The sequence below is a fragment of the Lotus japonicus genome, chromosome 4 (genome assembly GCF_012489685.1).
Source record: "Lotus japonicus ecotype B-129 chromosome 4, LjGifu_v1.2".
NCBI classification, from domain to species: domain Eukaryota; kingdom Viridiplantae; phylum Streptophyta; class Magnoliopsida; order Fabales; family Fabaceae; genus Lotus; species Lotus japonicus.
Window position 1 is genome coordinate 44,415,074 of NC_080044.1, and position 19,059 is coordinate 44,434,132.

The following is a 19,059-nucleotide window of genomic DNA, read 5'->3' on the forward strand; positions in this document are numbered from 1 at the left end:
TGGTCATTAATATCAATTATGTGAATTATTAATTTAATTCACTTACATGTATTATGTATTATGATGGATGGTAGATTAGGCTTTTGTTATTAACTGTCCTATGATAGGTTATGTCAGTTAACTTTGCCTAATGAGAGGACCCTGGTCTCAACTGATAATATATAAACTGCTGCCCCATTAGACAGTTTATCCAGAGAACGTATTATCAGGTGCAGAGAGCAGTTCCACCCCTCTGATGCCTTTTCACGGTCAAACAACAGACTCACATGTATTCTTCAATTCTTTCAGGTGCACAATTCATTTTACTTTATTGAATCAGAACATGCTGTAATCTGTATCTATATCTATACGATCTATTTAGATCAATTAATTTCAGCAATTAAAACTCTTGGAAAGATCTAATTGAGTCATAGTATCCTACTAAAACTTTTATGTCTCATTTAAGAAGGGTATATAGACTTTACCCCACAAATTAAGTTGATTGATTAAGTGATATCTATCTGCTAATATCTAATTCACCAGAAAGCTTAACAAAGACAGTTTTGCATACTTGAGAGTGATTTATTTCTCCTAAATTATGCACCATCAAACAAGTTAGCAGACCAAATAACATGTCAATAGTCAATTCTCCCCAAAAGTTTTACTGCAAGTATGGAAAGTTGGAAACTTTCTGCATCATTATTTGTTGTTAAATCAGCTTATCAATGGACATTGTCAAACAAAATACTACAAGCTCTACTAGGTAGGTATAAGGAAAATTGTCACCAGATGACAAAAAAACTTGTAACCTATTTTCAATGACTGAACATCATTAGTCAGAATTAAGATTCTATTAGCGCCCATCAAGGAAATGCATGTTTTAAACCTGAAGTAGTATGGAAAGTTGAGTAGTTAACCAAACACACGTCGAAAGAACGGTCCAGGACTAATGAAACCAAGGACTTTCTCTGAACCACAGGTTTTTTCCCAACTAAATGAGCATTCAGCAATTCTTATCTTGAGCAAAGAAGAACCAGAACCAAGAAAAATTTGAATTTGTGAGAAATTTTCATCCACGAAAACACTGTTAACAAAAATAAATAAAAAAGACACAAGACAGAAACTAATGACAAGTTAGCTCATTTGGTGGGGTTTGTCATACGGGGGGCCATACAAAACCACTCATTAATTATCACACCAAGCAATAATTTTGCAATATCAAAAAGAAAAAAAATAGAAAAGCAAAATAATTCAACGTTCTATTTTGGCTTTGCTATTCAAATTTCAAATCTTTTTGCAGCTGCTGTCTGTGAATACCCAGCCAGAAATTTCAACAATTTGGATCAAAGATGGGAACTTATTTTATATTTGTTTTGTACATATATAATTTCAGCTAATTCTTTGCTTATATCGATTCCACTTCAAGCACCATGAAGCAGACATTTACTAAGGCAAACTATTGTAGCTCAAGGCAAAGAGTTAAGAACAACTAATATCATGGGAACTATTGATGTATATGCAAGTCTAAGCATTAATCTAGGTACCAAGTCACAACTGGGACAAGTGCCATCTGATTCCATTTTAAATATGATTGAATTGAATGACAGTAAATTCAAAATGTCAAAGAGGATCAAATAGCCTCAACCTCAAGACATGCCATTTCTTGTTTACCAGATGACTTCAAACTTGTCACTTGAAAACAATGATTATTGAATAATCTCTTAGCCACCCCACCATGTTGTTTAACCTCTTCAGTTTTAGCCCGGTGATCTACAATAAATGGAGAATGGGACAAAAAGATATCATTTTCATTCATCCTTAGTCACATAAATTTTCTATGTACAAAAAAAGCCACAATTTTTCTTTCTGTCCTTAAAACACACATGACATGATCAAGAATCCAGACAAATAAATTACTGTTGGAAAATAACTGATAGAGACCTGAATGTTAATTTGGGATTGGGAAAGCCCAAAGTGTGGAAGGTTTACGTGAGGAAAAAGGGAAGAAAGGAGTGAGCTGGCAGAGTTAGTTATATAAGAGAATAATAGAGTGAGGGGAGGATGGGGATTCATGATCAGTTTTTCTGTTTGAGGAGAGAGAGTATCTTTCTTGTTGAGGGGAAGTCGTTAGCACTTCTTGGGTTGTTAGCTAGCTCTAACAATACCTTTTCTTTTCATTCTCTGTAATTGTTCTACTGATCAATACAATTCCAGTTAAATTCCTTCTTAAATCCTTGTTATTCTCTACTGTTCTCTAAAAATCTCCATCAATTGGTCCGACCTGCCGGATCCACACGCATCTCTGGAACCAGTGCTAGTAGATGCCACCCAAGATGGTTGATCGCATGGAAGCTCTAGAGACTCAGATGGGTACTGTAACCGATACGTTGCACGAACTGGCGCTCCAACTGCAGCAACAGAGCTTAGTTTTGACTGAGCTGAGCAAGCAGATAGGGAAGAAGGCTGATCACGAAGAGGAGACCTCGGCGACCGTTTCCAGTCCGGGTGAATCGCGCCTCGCCGGAAAGAAGGTGAAGTTACCGGTGTTCGAAGGAGATGATCCAGTGGCCTGGATCACGAGAGCTGAGATCTATTTTGATGTGCAAGGAACTCCCGATGAACTTCGGGTGAAGCTCGCACGTTTGAGTATGGAGGGATCTACCATCCATTGGTTCAATCTGCTCATGGAGACAGAGGATGAACTATCATGGGAGAAGCTCAAGCGAGCCTTAATCGCGCGCTATGGAGGACGGAGACTGGAGAATCCGTTCGAAGAGCTATCCACGTTGCGCCAGCGAGGGAGTGTGGAGGAATTCGTGGAGGCATTTGAGTTGTTGTCATCGCAGGTGGGAAGGTTGCCTGAAGACCAGTACCTGGGATATTTCATGAGTGGGTTGAAGCCACCGATTCGCCGGCGAGTTCGCACTCTGAACCCCAGCACTCGCATGGAAATGATGCGGATCGCGAAGGATGTCGAAGATGAGCTCAAGGAAGAAGACAACGAAGAGGGTAAACGGGTAATCAGGAAACCCGGGTACGAACGAGCGGGTCAGGGAGATTGGGCCGGGTCCACTGCTGCTAAAAATGGGCTTTACGCGGCTAAGGACTTAACCCGTTTCTCTAAATCAAGCGGGTCAATTCCGACCCGTTCGCTAAGCTTGAGTGGGTCTAACTCTACATCCTCAAACCCTACAGCGTCAATGGGCTCGACGGCGAGAAACACTGGTGGCGACTACCGTTCTGGATCATCGGAGCGATGGAAGGGGGTTCGCCGGTTCCCAGTAGATGAAATCGCCGAGAGAAGAGCAAAGGGGCTCTGTTTCAAGTGCGGGGGAAAATATCACCCGACTCTGCACAAGTGCCCCGAGAGATCGTTGCGGGTTCTGATCCTAGGAGACGGAGAAACGATCGACGACGAGGGAGAGATTATAATGCTCGAAGGCGAACAACCAGAGGAAGAGGAAGAGGAAGAACCAGAACCAGTGGCGTTTAAGCTAATGGGGGTTCTGGGCTGTATGGAGGAGACACATACGATGAAGCTCTCTGGTCAAGTGGGACATGTGGAATTGTTAGTCTTGATTGACAGCGGAGCAAGCCATAATTTCATTTCTCCTACGATTGCTTCTGCTTTGGGCTTGACGATTACGACTACCCATTCCAGGAACATCAAACTTGGCGATGGCCACAAGGTGGTTACTAAGGGAAATTGCAGAGGAATTAAAGCCAAGCTGGGAAACATCGAAATCACCATTGATGCTTTGGTGTTGGAATTGGGTGAGCTAGACCTGGTACTGGGAGTGGCTTGGTTGAGAACTCTGGGTAAGGTACTCATGGACTGGAAAACGTTAACCATGCAGTTCATGTATGGAGGTCAGATAGTGAAACTACAAGGGTTGGGGAACAAGGACAGCCAGCAGCGCAATTTGCATTCCTTCCTTACTGACACTCAGGGCAGAGAAAACATGGAGTGGTGGTGGTCACAACTTCGTCTTGTTGAGGCTACCAGAGCAGTTGAAGAGAGCCCACACCAACTTCAATCTCTTTTAAGAGAATTCCAGGCAGTCTTCACCACCAAGATTCAATTACCGCCTGAGAGGTCCAAGGTTCATCAAATAAACCTCTTTCCTGGCCAGGGACCCATAAATGTAAGGCCCTACAGATACCCTCATCACCAGAAAGAAGAAATTGAGAAGCAGGTGTTAGAGTTGATGGAAGCAGGAATTATTCGACCAAGCATGAGTTCTTTTTCTAGCCCCGTTATCTTAGTGAAGAAGAAAGATAAGAGTTGGAGGATGTGTGTGGACTATAGGGCACTGAACAAAGCAACTATTCCAGATAAATACCCTATCCCAATTGTGGATGAATTGCTAGATGAGTTACATGGGGCAACAATGTTTTCTAAGATAGACCTTAAGTCTGGATACCATCAAATCCGGGTACATGAAGATGATATTCCCAAAACTGCTTTTAGAACTCATAATGGCCACTATGAATATTTAGTTATGCCATTTGGGTTGATGAATGCCCCTGCCACTTTCCAAGCCATAATGAATGACATATTCAGGCCTTACTTAAGGAAATTTGTATTGGTTTTTTTTGATGATATTCTCATCTACAGTAAGGATCTAACTGAACATATTGATCACTTGAAATTGGTCTTAACCGTGTTACTGAGCAACTGTTTTGTGGCTAATCAGTCCAAGTGCAGGTTTGGTTGTGGTCAGGTTGATTATCTGGGACATCTAATCTCAGGAAATGGTGTCGCAGTAGACCCTGACAAGGTGCACTGCATTGAAGCTTGGCCTGAACCCAAAAATGTCAAGGGGGTGAGGGGCTTCCTGGGATTGACAGGCTATTACAGGAAGTTCATAAAAAACTATGGGAAATTAGCCAAACCACTCACCGAGTTGACCAAGAAAGACAATTTCTCATGGGGGCCCGAAGCACAGCAAGCTTTTACCCTTCTCAAATCTGTCATGACTACCTCTCCAGTCCTAGCCCTCCCCGATTTTACCCTTCCTTTTGAGGTTGAATGTGATGCTGCAGGGAGGGGTATTGGGGCAGTCCTGATGCAACAGAGGAGGCCCATAGCCTATTTCAGTAAAGCATTGTCTGCTGGAAACTTGGCCAAGTCAGTCTATGAGAAAGAACTGATGGCATTGGTACTGTGTATTCAACATTGGAGGCACTATCTGTTGGGGAGGATTTTTACTGTTTATACAGACCACAAGAGCTTGAAACACTTCTTACAGCAAAGGGTTTCATCTCCTGACCAACAATGTTGGTTAGCCAAGTTGTTAGGATATCAATTCGAAGTCAAGTACAAACCAGGGCTGGAAAATAAGGCAGCTGATGCTTTGTCCAGATGCTTTGATGAGGGGGAGATGCACTCCTTGGTCTCTTTTCCTCTGTGGCAAGATAGGAAGAGACTATTGGCGGAGTTAGCTCAGGACTCTTACATCCAGAACCTGACTGCAGAGGTCCTAAAAGACCCTCATTCTAAACCTGGGTTTGTGATTCAGCAAGGGATCTTGTTGTATCATGGAAGGCTAGTGCTATCACCTCAGTCACCATCTATTCCTTGGCTATTGGAAGAATTCCATGGTTCCCCAACTGGTGGCCATTCAGGTTTTTACAGGACATATAGGAGGCTGGCTGATTCTCTTTATTGGGTGGGAATGCAAAAGAGAGTCAGGAATTTTGTGCGGGAATGTGAGGTGTGCCAGAGGCAGAAGTACAGTGCTACTACCCCAGGGGGCCTTCTCCAACCTCTCCCGATTCCTAATGCAGTTTGGGAAGATGTCTCTCTTGATTTCATCACTGGACTCCCTAAATCTAAAGGCTATGAGGCTATTCTAGTAGTTGTGGACAGACTCTCTAAGTATAGCCATTTCATTCTTTTGAAGCACCCTTACACTGCAAAGTCTATTGCTGAAATCTTTGCCAAAGAGATAGTGAGGTTGCATGGTATTCCTAGTTCTGTAGTCAGTGATAGGGATCCCATCTTTGTGAGCCATTTCTGGTCAGAACTGTTCAAGCTTCAGGGTACAAAACTCAAAATGAGTTCTGCCTATCATCCTGAGACAGATGGCCAGACAGAGGTCATCAACAGGTGCTTGGAGAGCTATTTGAGGTGCTTTGCTTCTGATCAACCTAAGACTTGGTCTTACTGGTACCCTGGGCGGAATTCTGGTATAATTCCACCTTCCATACCTCCATTGGCCAAACCCCTTTTGAAGTAGTTTATGGGAGGAAAGCTCCTCCTTTGGTGAGGTTCCTTTCAAATGAAACTAAAGTAGCTGCTGTGGCCCTGGATTTTAGTGAAAGGGATGAAGCTATTAAACAACTCAGAGAGCATCTTAAGAAAGCACAGGAACAAATGGCTAGCTATGCTAACAAGAAACGGAGAGACTTGCATTTTAAAGTGGGAGAATGGGTTTTCTTAAAGCTCAGACCACATAGGCAGCAGTCAGTGGTCAAGAGGATTAATCAGAAGTTAGCTCCCAGGTTTTATGGGCCTTTCCAGATAGAGACCAAGATTGGTGCAGTTGCATACAAGCTGAAACTCCCTGATGGTTCTAAGATACATCCGGTTTTCCATGTGTCCCTACTGAAACAAGCCATTGGCAGCTCTCAGGTTCAGGGTCAATTGCCTAGGGACTTGGAGATTGATGACCTGAATGACATTTACCCTGAAGCAATCATAGGAACCAGGACTATTCGTCAGGGAGACAGTGAGGTGCACCAGAGTCTGATAAAATGGACTCACAAGTCTTTGGATGATGTCACTTGGGAAGACAATGCTGTATTGGCTGGTCAATTTCCTGATTTCTGCCTTGAGGACAAGGCTGTTTCTGAGGAGGAGGGAATTGATAGAGACCTGAATGTTAATTTGGGATTGGGAAAGCCCAAAGTGTGGAAGGTTTACGTGAGGAAAAAGGGAAGAAAGGAGTGAGCTGGCAGAGTTAGTTATATAAGAGAATAATAGAGTGAGGGGAGGATGGGGATTCATGATCAGTTTTTCTGTTTGAGGAGAGAGAGTATCTTTCTTGTTGAGGGGAAGTCGTTAGCACTTCTTGGGTTGTTAGCTAGCTCTAACAATACCTTTTCTTTTCATTCTCTGTAATTGTTCTACTGATCAATACAATTCCAGTTAAATTCCTTCTTAAATCCTTGTTATTCTCTACTGTTCTCTAAAAATCTCCATCAATAACCATGAAAAATTGATGCCCATACGTTTTCAGTTAGATAAGAATGGAAGAGTTGGACACACGTAAGCAAGGGTCAAACAGAACACACAATTTTGCTTTTTAGCACTTTTTCCACTTTTCAAACAGAGCCCACCAATGTTGTCAACTTCAATTCCCCAAAGCCAAGTTCCTTTTCTATAAATAAAATCAAACATCTTCACCATTTCCTACAAACCTTCATTCATCTTAAAAAAAATGGCTTTAACACTTCGTTCTTCAACCTTTTTCATTACTCAGAATGAAACCAAAGTCCTTAAAACTTCTGATGATGTTCCTTCCACAATCAGCTTTGCAAAATTTAAGCCATGTTTCCGTCTCCAAGCTAAAATGTCTATGCAAGAAGCACATCTCACCCGTGAGAACAGCTTGGGATCTGAAATAAGGAAAAATGAGAGAATGGAGCATCTGCATGCTCACTCTGTTGCTCACAACCACAGTGACTCAAAAAGGGTGCCTGTGTTTGTGATGCTGCCACTGGACACAGTAACAATGGGAGGAAGCTTGAACAAGCCAAGAGCAATGAGTGCTAGTTTGATGGCCCTGAAGAGTGCAGGAGTTGAAGGGGTGATGGTGGATGTTTGGTGGGGTTTGGTGGAGAAAGATGGGCCTTTGAAGTACAACTGGGAAGCCTATGCTGAGCTTGTGCAGATGGTGCAAACACATGGTTTGAAGCTTCAAGTTGTCATGTCTTTCCATCAGTGTGGAGGAAATGTAGGAGACTCCTGCAGGTATGTCACAGTACATGTTTCTATCTTTCTTGTAAAAGATATTGTGAAATTTTTCCCCTTGTTGGATTTTGATGCTTCGAAACACTTTTTGAATTGATCCATGTTATGGAAAAGTAAGCAGCAACTAGCATGTTTGAATCAACTTATTTTTTTCCAGAACCATTTCTATCACCCAGAAGCTGTTAAAGCTTAACAGCTTCTTAGAATTGATTTTGGCTTTAGAATAAGGAAATCCAAACATATTATGGATATGAGCTAATTGATTTATGTTAGGAGTAAAACCAAGTAAAAGAACTTCTTTTACAATCTTCTTTTCATTGCTTTTTTTCAGCATTCCTTTACCCCCATGGGTTCAGGAAGAAATCAGCAAGAACCCTGACCTGGTTTACACAGACAGATCAGGGAGGAGGAATCCTGAGTACATCTCCTTGGGCTGTGACACAATGCCTGTTCTTAAAGGAAGGACTCCCATCCAAGTATACGCCGACTACATGAGGAGCTTTCGCGACAGATTTCAATCTTCCTTGGGCAGTGTTATAGTGGTAAGTAATACAATACAAACCATCAAACATAGACACTGATATAGGATACAGACACCACAATACAATAAAATTTAGTATGCTAACTCAGTATTCTAATTCAAAAACGCCTATACTATTGCAGGAAATACAAGTAGGGATGGGTCCTTGTGGGGAGCTGAGATATCCATCTTATCCAGAAAGCAATGGAACTTGGAGATTTCCTGGAATTGGAGAATTCCAATGTTATGACAAGGTAGGAAAACATTGTTTAACCTATTACCATACATTAATCCAAAAGCACGTTTACAAATGATAGAGTTTGAAAATATCTATTGACTAAAATGACTTGTTTTGTCATGCAGTATATGAGAGCGTCATTGGCGGCGGCAGCTGAGGCAATTGGAAAGAAAGAATGGGGAACAAATGGTCCCCATGACTCTGGCCAATACAATCAATTTCCTGAGGATACTGGTTTTTTCAGAAAGGATGGAACATGGAACTCTGAATATGGACGATTCTTTATGGAATGGTATTCCAGCAAATTGTTGGAACATGGTGAGAAAATCCTTGTATCTGCAAAAGGAATATTCCAAACATCTGGGGTGAAACTATCTGGGAAAGTTGCTGGAATCCATTGGCATTACAGAACAAGGTCGCACGCAGCTGAACTAACTGCAGGCTACTATAATACAAGACATAATGATGGATATCTACCAATAGCTAAAATGATGGCAAATCACGGAGTCGTCTTCAATTTTACCTGCATGGAAATGAAAGACAGAGAGCAACCGGAGCACGCCAACTGCTCACCGGAAGGGTTAGTTAACCAGGTAAAGACGGCAACAAGAACAGCCAAAGCAGAACTTGCAGGTGAAAATGCATTGGAGAGATATGGTGCAGATGCATATGCTCAAGTTTTGTCAACTAGTAGGTCAGACTCCGGCAACGGGTTGGCTGCATTTACATATTTAAGAATGAATAAGAAGTTGTTTGAAGGTGATAACTGGCGCCACCTAGTGGACTTTGTGAGAAGCATGTCTGAAGGTGGCCGGAAACAAAGGCTTTCAGACTCGGATTTGCAGGGTAGTGATCTCTATGTTGGGCATATCAAACGAACTCAGAAGGAGCACAAGAAAGAGGCTGCTCTAGTGTGAATGTAAATATTAATTAGCATGTTCAGGTGTCATGGTGTATAGTTAGCAGCATCATAAGATATTTTTTCATGGTGGAAGGGAAGAAGCTAAAGTAATGGCATATGCCACACCAAAACCTGAGATGATCAAGATATTATTTTATTACATGTTAATGTATATAACTCCAACCATAGAGGAGAAAAACTTTATCTGCTGGTGTTATAAACCCAATATACATACTCTTAGTGGAATGGAATATATTCAGCACCCCTTCTATGTTGTTGATTGGTTAATCCCTGGAAAACATATATTTAAATTCACCGATTTCATTTTCTCTCGATCTGTAAAACCTGTATAAACTAGGCACGTATCAATTGTTGAAAGAGAAAAATCTTCCCATGTTATATTTGAACATTCTTGTTGTGTTTCAGGTTTGGATTCCAATAAAAATAATGATGCAAACACTAACATAATGCAAGCAAATAATAATCACTCGGAAGAGATGAAACTGGTACTACAATAACAACAACAAGAGTCTTATAGTCTTATCGCACTAAGTGAGAACGGCTATATGGATCACATTACATTTTTAGTGGGGCCACACATCCATCTTAATATTCTCACTTCTTCTATTCCAACTTTTTACACATGTTGACTCATTAATGCACAACAGTTCGCTACAATGAGGATAGTTGGTCTTATAGCGATTCAGTAAAACTTTCATTTGAGCTAGGTAGGAACTTTTTGGTCACAGGTGACTCTGATGCTTTTCTCCACCTTAACCACCCCGCTTGAGTTTTGTGTGTAACAACTTTGTCAAGTTCCCCATCATTAGATATCGGTACTTAAACTTGAAACATGTGGTATGTTGTCATTCCCAATTTTTACTTTCACATTACTTCTTACTTCTGACGTCTTACTGAAATTCTAATGCATTCATACTCCTTCCTAAAATTGCAATGAATATACCAGTAAAATAGCAAATAGTTTAACAAAGAAGGACAATATCTGTTTTTAAACTATTCAGGAAACAACTCCATTATTGATTATCAACACTTGTGGGAAGATATCAGATTGCTCATAACTCCTAAGAATAAATTCTCTCACATTAAATTTTTACATGAGAAATTATTGGCTATCAACGATTCAGAGATGATATGATACCAGTCCTAAAAATGAACCTCTCATGTTGAGTTTTCATATAATCTTGCCGTGTGAGAGATGCAAAATTTTCTCCCATTAGATAATTCATCTCAGGCACTATACTCATACCACTCCATGGCTTAGAACAACTTCTTAAATAAATCAATAATAACAAAGAAGATTGAATTGAAAACTTTCCTATGTTCTCCCATCTCAAGCACAATAATCATACCACTCCATGATCTAAAAGTTCTTGTATAAATCAACAATATGATTAAATCAAACTAGGTAATTTTTAGGGATTTGAAAACTTTCCTATTCTCAAATAATTGAAAAAGAAAAAACTTTTTTAGCATAACTACTGGATGTTGTACCCAATAAAAATGAGTCCTTCCAGAATCTCTCCCTCTAATATGACCATATCATTCTACTCAATAAAAACTCCAACTTTCAGATTGCAAATGACTAAGCCAACCAAGAGGTTTACAAAGAAAGAGGCTTCTTCCCTCCAACCCCTTCAACAACTCAAAAATACAGAAACCCAGAATCAACATCATCTACAAAATTGTTAAGGGAAGAGGGGTAGTGTGAGTTTTGAAGACATACATAATAACAAAACAGATTACTGTAACTATCATTCATGAGGTAGGGTTTCCGCGACGGAGGTCTTCGATGAGGTGAGAAAGCTCTTTGCGAGAGGATTCTCTACCGAACATGAATCCATACCTAACTAGCACCAATTTTTCAAAATTACTCATTGATGAATTGTAATTGAAATTGAAGTTGCAGAGTGAGTGAGGAGAATGGTGAAGTGAATTACCAGAAGGAAATTGCAGAGAAAACGCCAGCAGTGGCTATGGTCTGAACTAGTGTGATCCTCTTCTCCATTCACCGCTTTCTTTGGCTAAACCCAGATGAAATGCAATGCCCCCTCTTGTTTCCTTCCCTTCGTTTTTTGTTTTGTTTTAGCACAGTGAAGGTAAATCAATATGGGCCTTTCAACACCAGCAGGCCCAACTTATGGCTCTCTAATACACTTTGTCTTTTGTCCAATAAAAAACCATATTTTGTCATTTTTTTATTTGAAAAAAAAAGATTTTGTCCATCAATATTAGTTTCACACCTTTTATATTATAGTTCTTGACAAATAAAAGCATTACCTTCTTCGACAAAAAAAAACATCACCTGTTATCAGAGGAAACATTGGGGTTACACTTGCATAAGCACTTAGAGCATCAGCAACAAAGAAACTTTGTGAGTTTCTTTATGACATGTCATCTGAAATAAAGTTTTTTAACTGTTGCAGAAAATTAAGTTTCTCCACATGGCAAACAACTTTGGTCCAAAGTTTCTTTCTAGAGAAACTTAGCTCAAAGTTTCTCTTCTAAATTTAATGATTAAAAAATAAATAAAAAACAAATAAAAAAAGCAAATAAATAGGTAACTGGATTTACAAGAAAGTAGTGGGGTATATTGTGGGATCCATTTAAGAAACATTTTAGAATTTCTGAATTAAAGTAAAAAGTGAGTAGAGTTTATTAAAGTGGTTTAAATGACGTGGCATTACCAAAATTTAAATTAGAAACTCTAATGAGTTTCTTAGATAATGATGCTCTTACATCATTAAATTTACATTATGATGTAAGCGCTTACATCAGTTTTAACTTTTTTTTGAATACACATCAGTTTTAACTTATTCATCAATTTAATGATGACTCACGTGTTGTGCGAGCTAATGTTTCGTTTTATATTCGTAAATAAGGTTATTTTGAAAATGAATTTGGTAGGTAGAATTGTTAGATTTCATATATTGATATCAATGAGAATCAATGAATGAATGATTGGTTGTTTTTTAGATCAATTTTTTATTAAAAGTCAAATTAGATAATTATTGCTAAGAAATGAGTAAAGAGAGAAAGAGGAGAAGAGAGTAGCAAGAGAGCAATGGTGTGAATCAGGAGTGACTTGCTAGGTGTAGTCTCCATGTATATATAGTATTAGGTTTGAGAGAGTAGTACATTGTAGTACAAGTGCACAATGTAGTACAAGCATACATGGGTTTGGCCCATGATGGTCATCCATTTTATAACACTCCCCCTGGATGATCATCTCTTAAGAATGTGTCTCATTAAAACCTTACTAGGAAAAACTCAGTGGGATAAACACCTAGTGAAGGAAAAAGAGTACATCATTCTATAGTTCGTCTTTGTACATTGTCTCATTAAAAACCTACCAGGAAAAAATGGGAAAAAAACATGGTTAAGGAAAAAAGAGTACAATGCATTTTAATTGAGATCTTTCAGCTGACGAACTCCGATATTTCGCACAAGCTTTTCAAATGTTGTTGTTGGAAGAGCCTTCATAAATAAGTCTGTCGAATTTTCACTTGAATGAACTTGTTGGATATCTATGTCACCATTCTTTTGTAGATCATGAGTGAAGAAGAGCTTCGGTGATATGTGCTTTGTTCTATCTCCCTTGATGCATCTTCTTTTGTTTGAGCAATGCATGTGGTATTATCTTCATATATCGTTGTTCGAAGCAACTTTTCAGAGGACAAACCACAAGTATCAAGTACGCATTGAATCACAGGTCTCAGTCAAACGCATTCTCGACTTGCCTCATGTAATGCTAATATTTCTACATGGTTAGCTGAGGTGACGGTTATAGTTTGTTTCATAGACCTCCATGAAATAGTTGTACCACCATAGGTAAACAAATAATCTGTTTGAGATGTCCCATTATGTGAGTCTGATAGATATCCAGCATCTGCATAACCAATTAGGTCAAGCTTGGACATATAAGGAAAAAATAAACTCATAACCATTGTGCATTTAAGGTAACAAAAGACTTGTTTTATTCCATTACAATGTCTGCATGTAGGGGAGGAACTATATCTTGATAATAAGTTAACGGAAAAAGATATATCAGATCAAGTATGACTAGTAAGATATATTAATGCTCCGACCGCACTAAGGTATGGTACTTCGGGACCAAGTAATTCTTCATTCTTTTCTCGAGGTCTAAAATGATGTTTATTTACATCTAATGACCTTACAACCATTGTAGTGCACAATGGATGTGATTTGTCCATGTAGAATCTTTTTAGTACCTTTGTGACATAAGTCTCTTGGTACATAAATACCCCATCATTTAAATACTAAATTTGTAAGCCTAGACAAAATTTAGTTCTTCCCAAGTCGTTCATCTCAAATTCTTTCTTTAGGCAATCTAAAGCTTTTGGAAGCTCTTATGGAGTTCCAATAATGTTCAAGTCATCGACATTATGGCAATCTCATGTCCAGACCTTTTCATGAATATGCAAGGGCAAATTAGATCATTTTTATATCCTTCTTTTAGCAAATACTCACTAAGGCGATTATACCACATACGCCGAGATTGTTTAGACCATAGATTGATTTATTCAATTTAATTGAATAATCACCCCAAGGGTTAGAAATGTATGCTTCAGGCAACTTAAATCCTTCAGGGAGTTTCATATAGATGTAAGTGTCAAGTGATCCATACAAATAAGTTGAAACAACATTCATTAAGCGCAAATCAAGTTTTTCACGTACTGCCAGACTAATTACGTATCGAAAAGTAGTTGCATCCATCACAGGCGAGTATGTTTCTTCAAAATCAATCCCAGGCCTTTGTGAGAAACCTTGGGCAACAAGCCTTGCCTTATATCAGACAATATCACCATTTTCATTTCTTTTCCGTACAAAAACTCATTTATATCCAACTGGGTTTACACCCTCAGGTATACGAGCTACAGGCCCAAAAACTTTACGTTTCTCATGCGATTTTAACTCAGCCTTGATTGCCTCTTTCCATTTTTGCCAATCATTTCTTTGTTTGCACTGATTAGCAGATTTTGGTTCATGATCCTCATTATTGTTTATCACATCTAGTGCTGTGTTATGTGCAAAAATATCGTCAACGTTGAATTTGCTTCGGCCCCATCTTACTTTGCTCAAGACATAATTAATTGAAATCTCATCATTTTCAATAATTCAGGTACCTGAGTTTCTCCTGAAACTGTATTTTTTATTATGTCATTCTACTCTTCTGGATCCTCATTTATGTCATCTAGGTTCTTATCTCCTTTTCTTTTCCGAGGATTTTTATCCGTGGAACCTGCAGGTTTGCCACGTTTCAGGCGTGTAGTAGATTTATTTGAAACACTATGTTGTCCAACACGGACATCAATATTTAATGGAGCATTAGTTGCTGGTACATATGACTTAGTAACACTTTTTGGATCAGCAAATGCGTCTGGCAATTGGTTAGCTAAATTTTACAAATGAATTATCTTTTGAACTTCTAGTTCACATTGTTTTGTTCGAGGATCAAAATGAGATAATGATGATTCATTCCAACTAATTTCCTTTCCTAACTGCTTATTCTCTCCCTTAATATCGGGAACTCTGATTTGTCAAAATGACAATAAGCAAATCGAGCAGTAAATAGATCTCTTGTTAATGGTTCAATATATTTTATAATAGAAGAAGATCCATACCCAACATATATCCATAATCTTCTTTGAGGGTCCATCTTTGTGCGTTGTGGTGGAGAAATTGGAACATATACCACATATCCAAAAGTTCCCAATAGACATGCAATAGTCATTAAAAGTTTGAGATATGAATTCACCAGCATTATCAAGGCGTATTTTCTTGATTGGATAATCAGGAAAATATGCTCGCAATCTAATCAATTGTACAAGTAATCTAGCAAATGTTAAGTTGCGAGAAGATAGTAAAGATACATGTGACCATCTTGTTGACGCGTCACTAAAATCATAAAATATCTAAATGGTCTACATGGTGGGTGTATTGGTCCACAAATATCGCCTTGTATACGTTCCAAAAAAAGAAGTGATTCACTCCCAACTTTTGTTGGTGATGGTCGAATAATCAATTTCCCTTGGGAACAAGCAGAGCATGTGAATTCATTGGTTTGAAGAATCTTCTGACTCTTCAATGGATGTCCACATGAATTTTCAATTATTTTTCTCATCATAATGGAATCGGGATAGCCTAACCGGTCATGCCAAATAGAAAATTTTGTACACTTCTGGTTTACAGTAGCATTTGTTTCAATTATACTAATACTTGTATAGTATAAACCAGAGGAGAATGTAGGTAATTTTCAAGTGTGCATTTTCTCCCTGATATCACTTTTGTGATACAGAGATATTCCACATTTTCTTCATTCATGGTCTCAATGTGGTATCCATTTTGACGTATATCTTTGAAACTTAACAAGTAAACTTAACAAGTTTCTATGAGATTTAGAGGAATATTGTGCATTCTCAATATTCAATTGTCTTCCTCTAGGAAATAATATTTTGGCTCTTCCGGAGCCTTCAATCATTTTGTAGTGCCAGATATAGTACAAACATTTGCTTCTTACATTACCAAAGAAGAAAAATATAACTTATCCTTGAGTATTGTGTGCGTTGTTTGACAATCAGCGAGACATATATCTACACTCTTTGTGGTGGTATCATTAGCATGAACTTCCATTTTGCTTGAGAGAAAAAAAAAATGACATATTATACCTCAAACATCAATTATATAAATATATCTTAATGATGATATCAAAAATTTGCACAAACAAAATACTCAGGAACAAATATTAATCTCTTCTCTCTTCTTTTGTTTTTTGTCTATAGATTTATCAAAAGGAAAAACAAATCTAAGATTGTGCCCAAAACAAAATGCAGAGCAACGTATAATATACATTCCAAACAATTAGAGTACTATTTGAAGAGTGAAATACTGTTAATAGAGAATTAAATAACTAAAATAAATTTCACATTTGGAGCATCAGTGTGCCAGGAACCGAATTTAACATTTAACATAGAGAGCAAGAGTAAATTTAACTTTCACTCTTTCATTTTCTATTGGAACCATGATCAATGTCCACTTATTTTGCACTATGAATCTTCTGGATTTTATAGCTAGGGTGCATCATATTATGGTTCTTTTGAACTCATTGTTCATATTATGCTATGGATCTTCTAGATTCATGGCTAGAGTACACCATACTCTGATTTTTCTGGACTCATAGTTTATATTATGCTATGAATCTTCAGGATTCATATTTTAAGTGTATTGCACAATGAAGGTGTATCCTGTTGATGGCATGTATTTCTGTGAAAATTGCATTCGGCATTCGGTGACACCAAACTGATGACCCGGGTTTTCATGATATTTTTAGGGTTTTTTCTTAGCTTCTTTTTAGCATTTTTCCTTGTCTCTTGTAGTGTTTCATGATTTTTCATGCATTTTTACCTTTTGTTTTGCCTTTCCATTGGTTGGGTAATTTGGTGGTTCTTTAAGGACCTTTTTCGTATTTTAGTGTAGTTTTGGGTCTACTGTTAATTATCTTTAGTTTTGAGTCCATTTTTTTATATTATGGTTGAACTTCTGATATTTTCAAGTGTGTTTTAATGAGTCTTAAGTTCAGGAACTGAAGGAAGTTGAAGAAGCATGGAGGATTGAAGGCTGAAACTGAAGGAAGTTGAAGAGTGTCTGTGGCAATTGGCGCTCGAGCGCCAATTAATTAGCACTCGAGCGCCAATTGGTCCAATACAGTTTCAAGCAATTGGCGCTCGAGCGCCCATAATTAGCGCTCGAGCGCCCAATGGCGTCTAAAAGTTGTTACAAATACCAGACTGAGTTGTTTTAATTTTTGTCTTTTGTACTTTGTAAGACTCGGAAGGAGGGGAGCTTCTTGGTGATTGTGAGAGGGTTTCCAAGCTTGTAATCCAGGTTTTTAGCCAATCATGGCTAATGGCTATTTTCATGCTTGGCTAATATCTTTATGTTTGGTTTTCTATGTAAGACTTTGAATGTTTACTGTAATTCCAAGTTCTATTTCATATGATTCTGAGTCTATCCTTGAATCTCATTTCCTGGATTTCAATCTAATCTTGAATGCATTCCTGCTTTATGCTTTTCTACAATGAGGATGGAAGTAAGTAGTAGATTAGGAAACTAATTTAGGATTACCCCTTCTATACTTGTTGTTAGGAATAGAGGAAGGGTTGGGGTTTGTTGATCTGAAATTGAAAACTTAAAGCCTCAAACAATTGTTTAAGTACACAAGGAATTGAGTTTATCCTTTGATTTGAAAGTATTGCCTATGCGAGGTATCGATAGGTAGTGGTTTAGATTAGAGCATCAAGGAGAAATTCAGATGAGCGCCAATTAATTAACGCTCGAGCGCCAATTAATTAGCGCTCGAGCGCCAATTGGTCCGGTAGCGTTTCAAGCAATTGGCGCTCGAGCACCTAGTGGCGTCTGAAAGCTGTTATAAATGCCAAATTGAGTTGTTTTAATTTTTATCTTTTGTACTTTGTAAGACTCATAAGGAGGGGAGCTTCTTGGTGATTGTGAGAGGGTTTCCAAGCTTGTAATCCAGGTTTTTAGCCAAGCATGTCTAATGGCTATTGCCATGCTTGGGTAATCTCTTTATGCTTTCGTTTTGTATGTAAGACTTTGAATGTTTAAGTTGTAATTCCAAGTTCTATTTCATATGATTCTGAGTCTATCCTTGAATCTCATTTTCTGAATTTCAATCTAATCTTGAATGCATTCCTACTTTATGCTTTTCTACAATGAGGACGGAAGTTAAGTTGTAGATTAGGGAACTGATTTGGGATTACCCCTTCTATACTTGCTGCTAGGAATATAGGAAAGGTTGGGGTTTGTTGATCTGAAATTGAAAACTTAAAGCCTTAAACAATTGTTTAAGTACGCAAGGGATTGGGTTTATCCTTTGATTTAAGAGTATTGCTTATGCGAGACATCGATAGGTAGTTGTTTAGATTAGAGCATCAAGGAGAAACTCAGACTTCATATGTTTAGGTTTGGTTTCCTTAAATTGTTTTAGTTGAGCAAGAACCCAAAGCATTTTCATTTCTGAATTATATGTTCATTTTCCATATTCCTACTTCGACTTATGTTTGTCAACTTAAAACAAACCTCAAAACTTAAGACTTAAACTGAGCTTTTAACTCATAATCCCCGTGGTTCGATATTTTAAAATCGGGCGAAATATGTACACTTGCAGATTACCCATCACAAGCCCCAAGTGTAAGGTGCTGGTCAGGGCTATGGTTCATAAAGACTCCACCACTTTTGTGATATTTGATTAAGAAGCGTCATCCCTTCTTAATAAACCCTATGTTGATTTGGTTAAGTCTCGACCAAGATATTTTATATTCTAAAGTAAATTTATTATGCAAATTATCTTATTGATCTTATCCTTTTATATTTGGTTGTCATTG

At 38.3% G+C, this 19,059-nt stretch overlaps 2 protein-coding genes across 8 annotated transcripts; one reads left to right on the top strand and one right to left on the bottom strand.

The window, feature by feature from the left end:
- Positions 1–1,556: 1,556 nt before the first annotated feature.
- On the bottom strand, positions 1,557–11,776 carry LOC130711033 (uncharacterized). 7 transcript variants are annotated; one of them, XM_057560470.1, is made up of 3 exons: positions 11,575–11,755; positions 11,361–11,480; positions 1,557–1,749 (listed from the first exon to the last, which is right to left on the bottom strand). In XM_057560470.1, the coding sequence occupies exons 1-2, from the start codon at positions 11,640–11,642 to the stop codon at positions 11,393–11,395; spliced, it is 156 nt and encodes a 51-aa protein (XP_057416453.1). In that variant the 5' UTR covers positions 11,643–11,755; the 3' UTR covers positions 1,557–1,749; positions 11,361–11,392. The 7 variants fall into 7 exon arrangements, 4 of the variants coding, with proteins under 4 accessions (XP_057416453.1, XP_057416451.1, XP_057416452.1 ...); XM_057560468.1 differs by lacking the exon at positions 1,557–1,749 and adding an exon at positions 8,253–8,699 and having other exon boundaries at positions 11,575–11,750; XR_009010548.1 differs by lacking the exon at positions 1,557–1,749 and adding an exon at positions 8,685–8,699 and having other exon boundaries at positions 11,361–11,484; positions 11,575–11,730.
- Positions 7,385–9,902, top strand: LOC130711032 (beta-amylase 3, chloroplastic-like). Its single transcript, XM_057560466.1, has 4 exons — positions 7,385–7,957; positions 8,289–8,499; positions 8,621–8,731; positions 8,841–9,902. Exons 1-4 carry the CDS (start codon positions 7,425–7,427, stop codon positions 9,630–9,632), a joined length of 1,647 nt encoding a protein of 548 aa, XP_057416449.1. The 5' UTR covers positions 7,385–7,424; the 3' UTR covers positions 9,633–9,902.
- Positions 11,777–19,059: the final 7,283 nt, after the last annotated feature.

Coding starts and splice junctions, on each gene's coding strand:
- LOC130711032 (XM_057560466.1), top strand. CDS start 7,425: ATGGCTTTAACACTTCGTTCTTCAACCTTTTTCATTACTCAGAATGAA. Junction 7,958..8,288: donor AATGTAGGAGACTCCTGCAG/GTATGTCACAGT, acceptor GCTTTTTTTCAG/CATTCCTTTACCCCCATGGG. Junction 8,500..8,620: donor CCTTGGGCAGTGTTATAGTG/GTAAGTAATACA, acceptor ATACTATTGCAG/GAAATACAAGTAGGGATGGG.
- LOC130711033 (XM_057560470.1), bottom strand. CDS start 11,642: ATGGAGAAGAGGATCACACTAGTTCAGACCATAGCCACTGCTGGCGTT. Junction 11,481..11,574: donor TTCTCTGCAATTTCCTTCTG/GTAATTCACTTC, acceptor GGTGCTAGTTAG/GTATGGATTCATGTTCGGTA.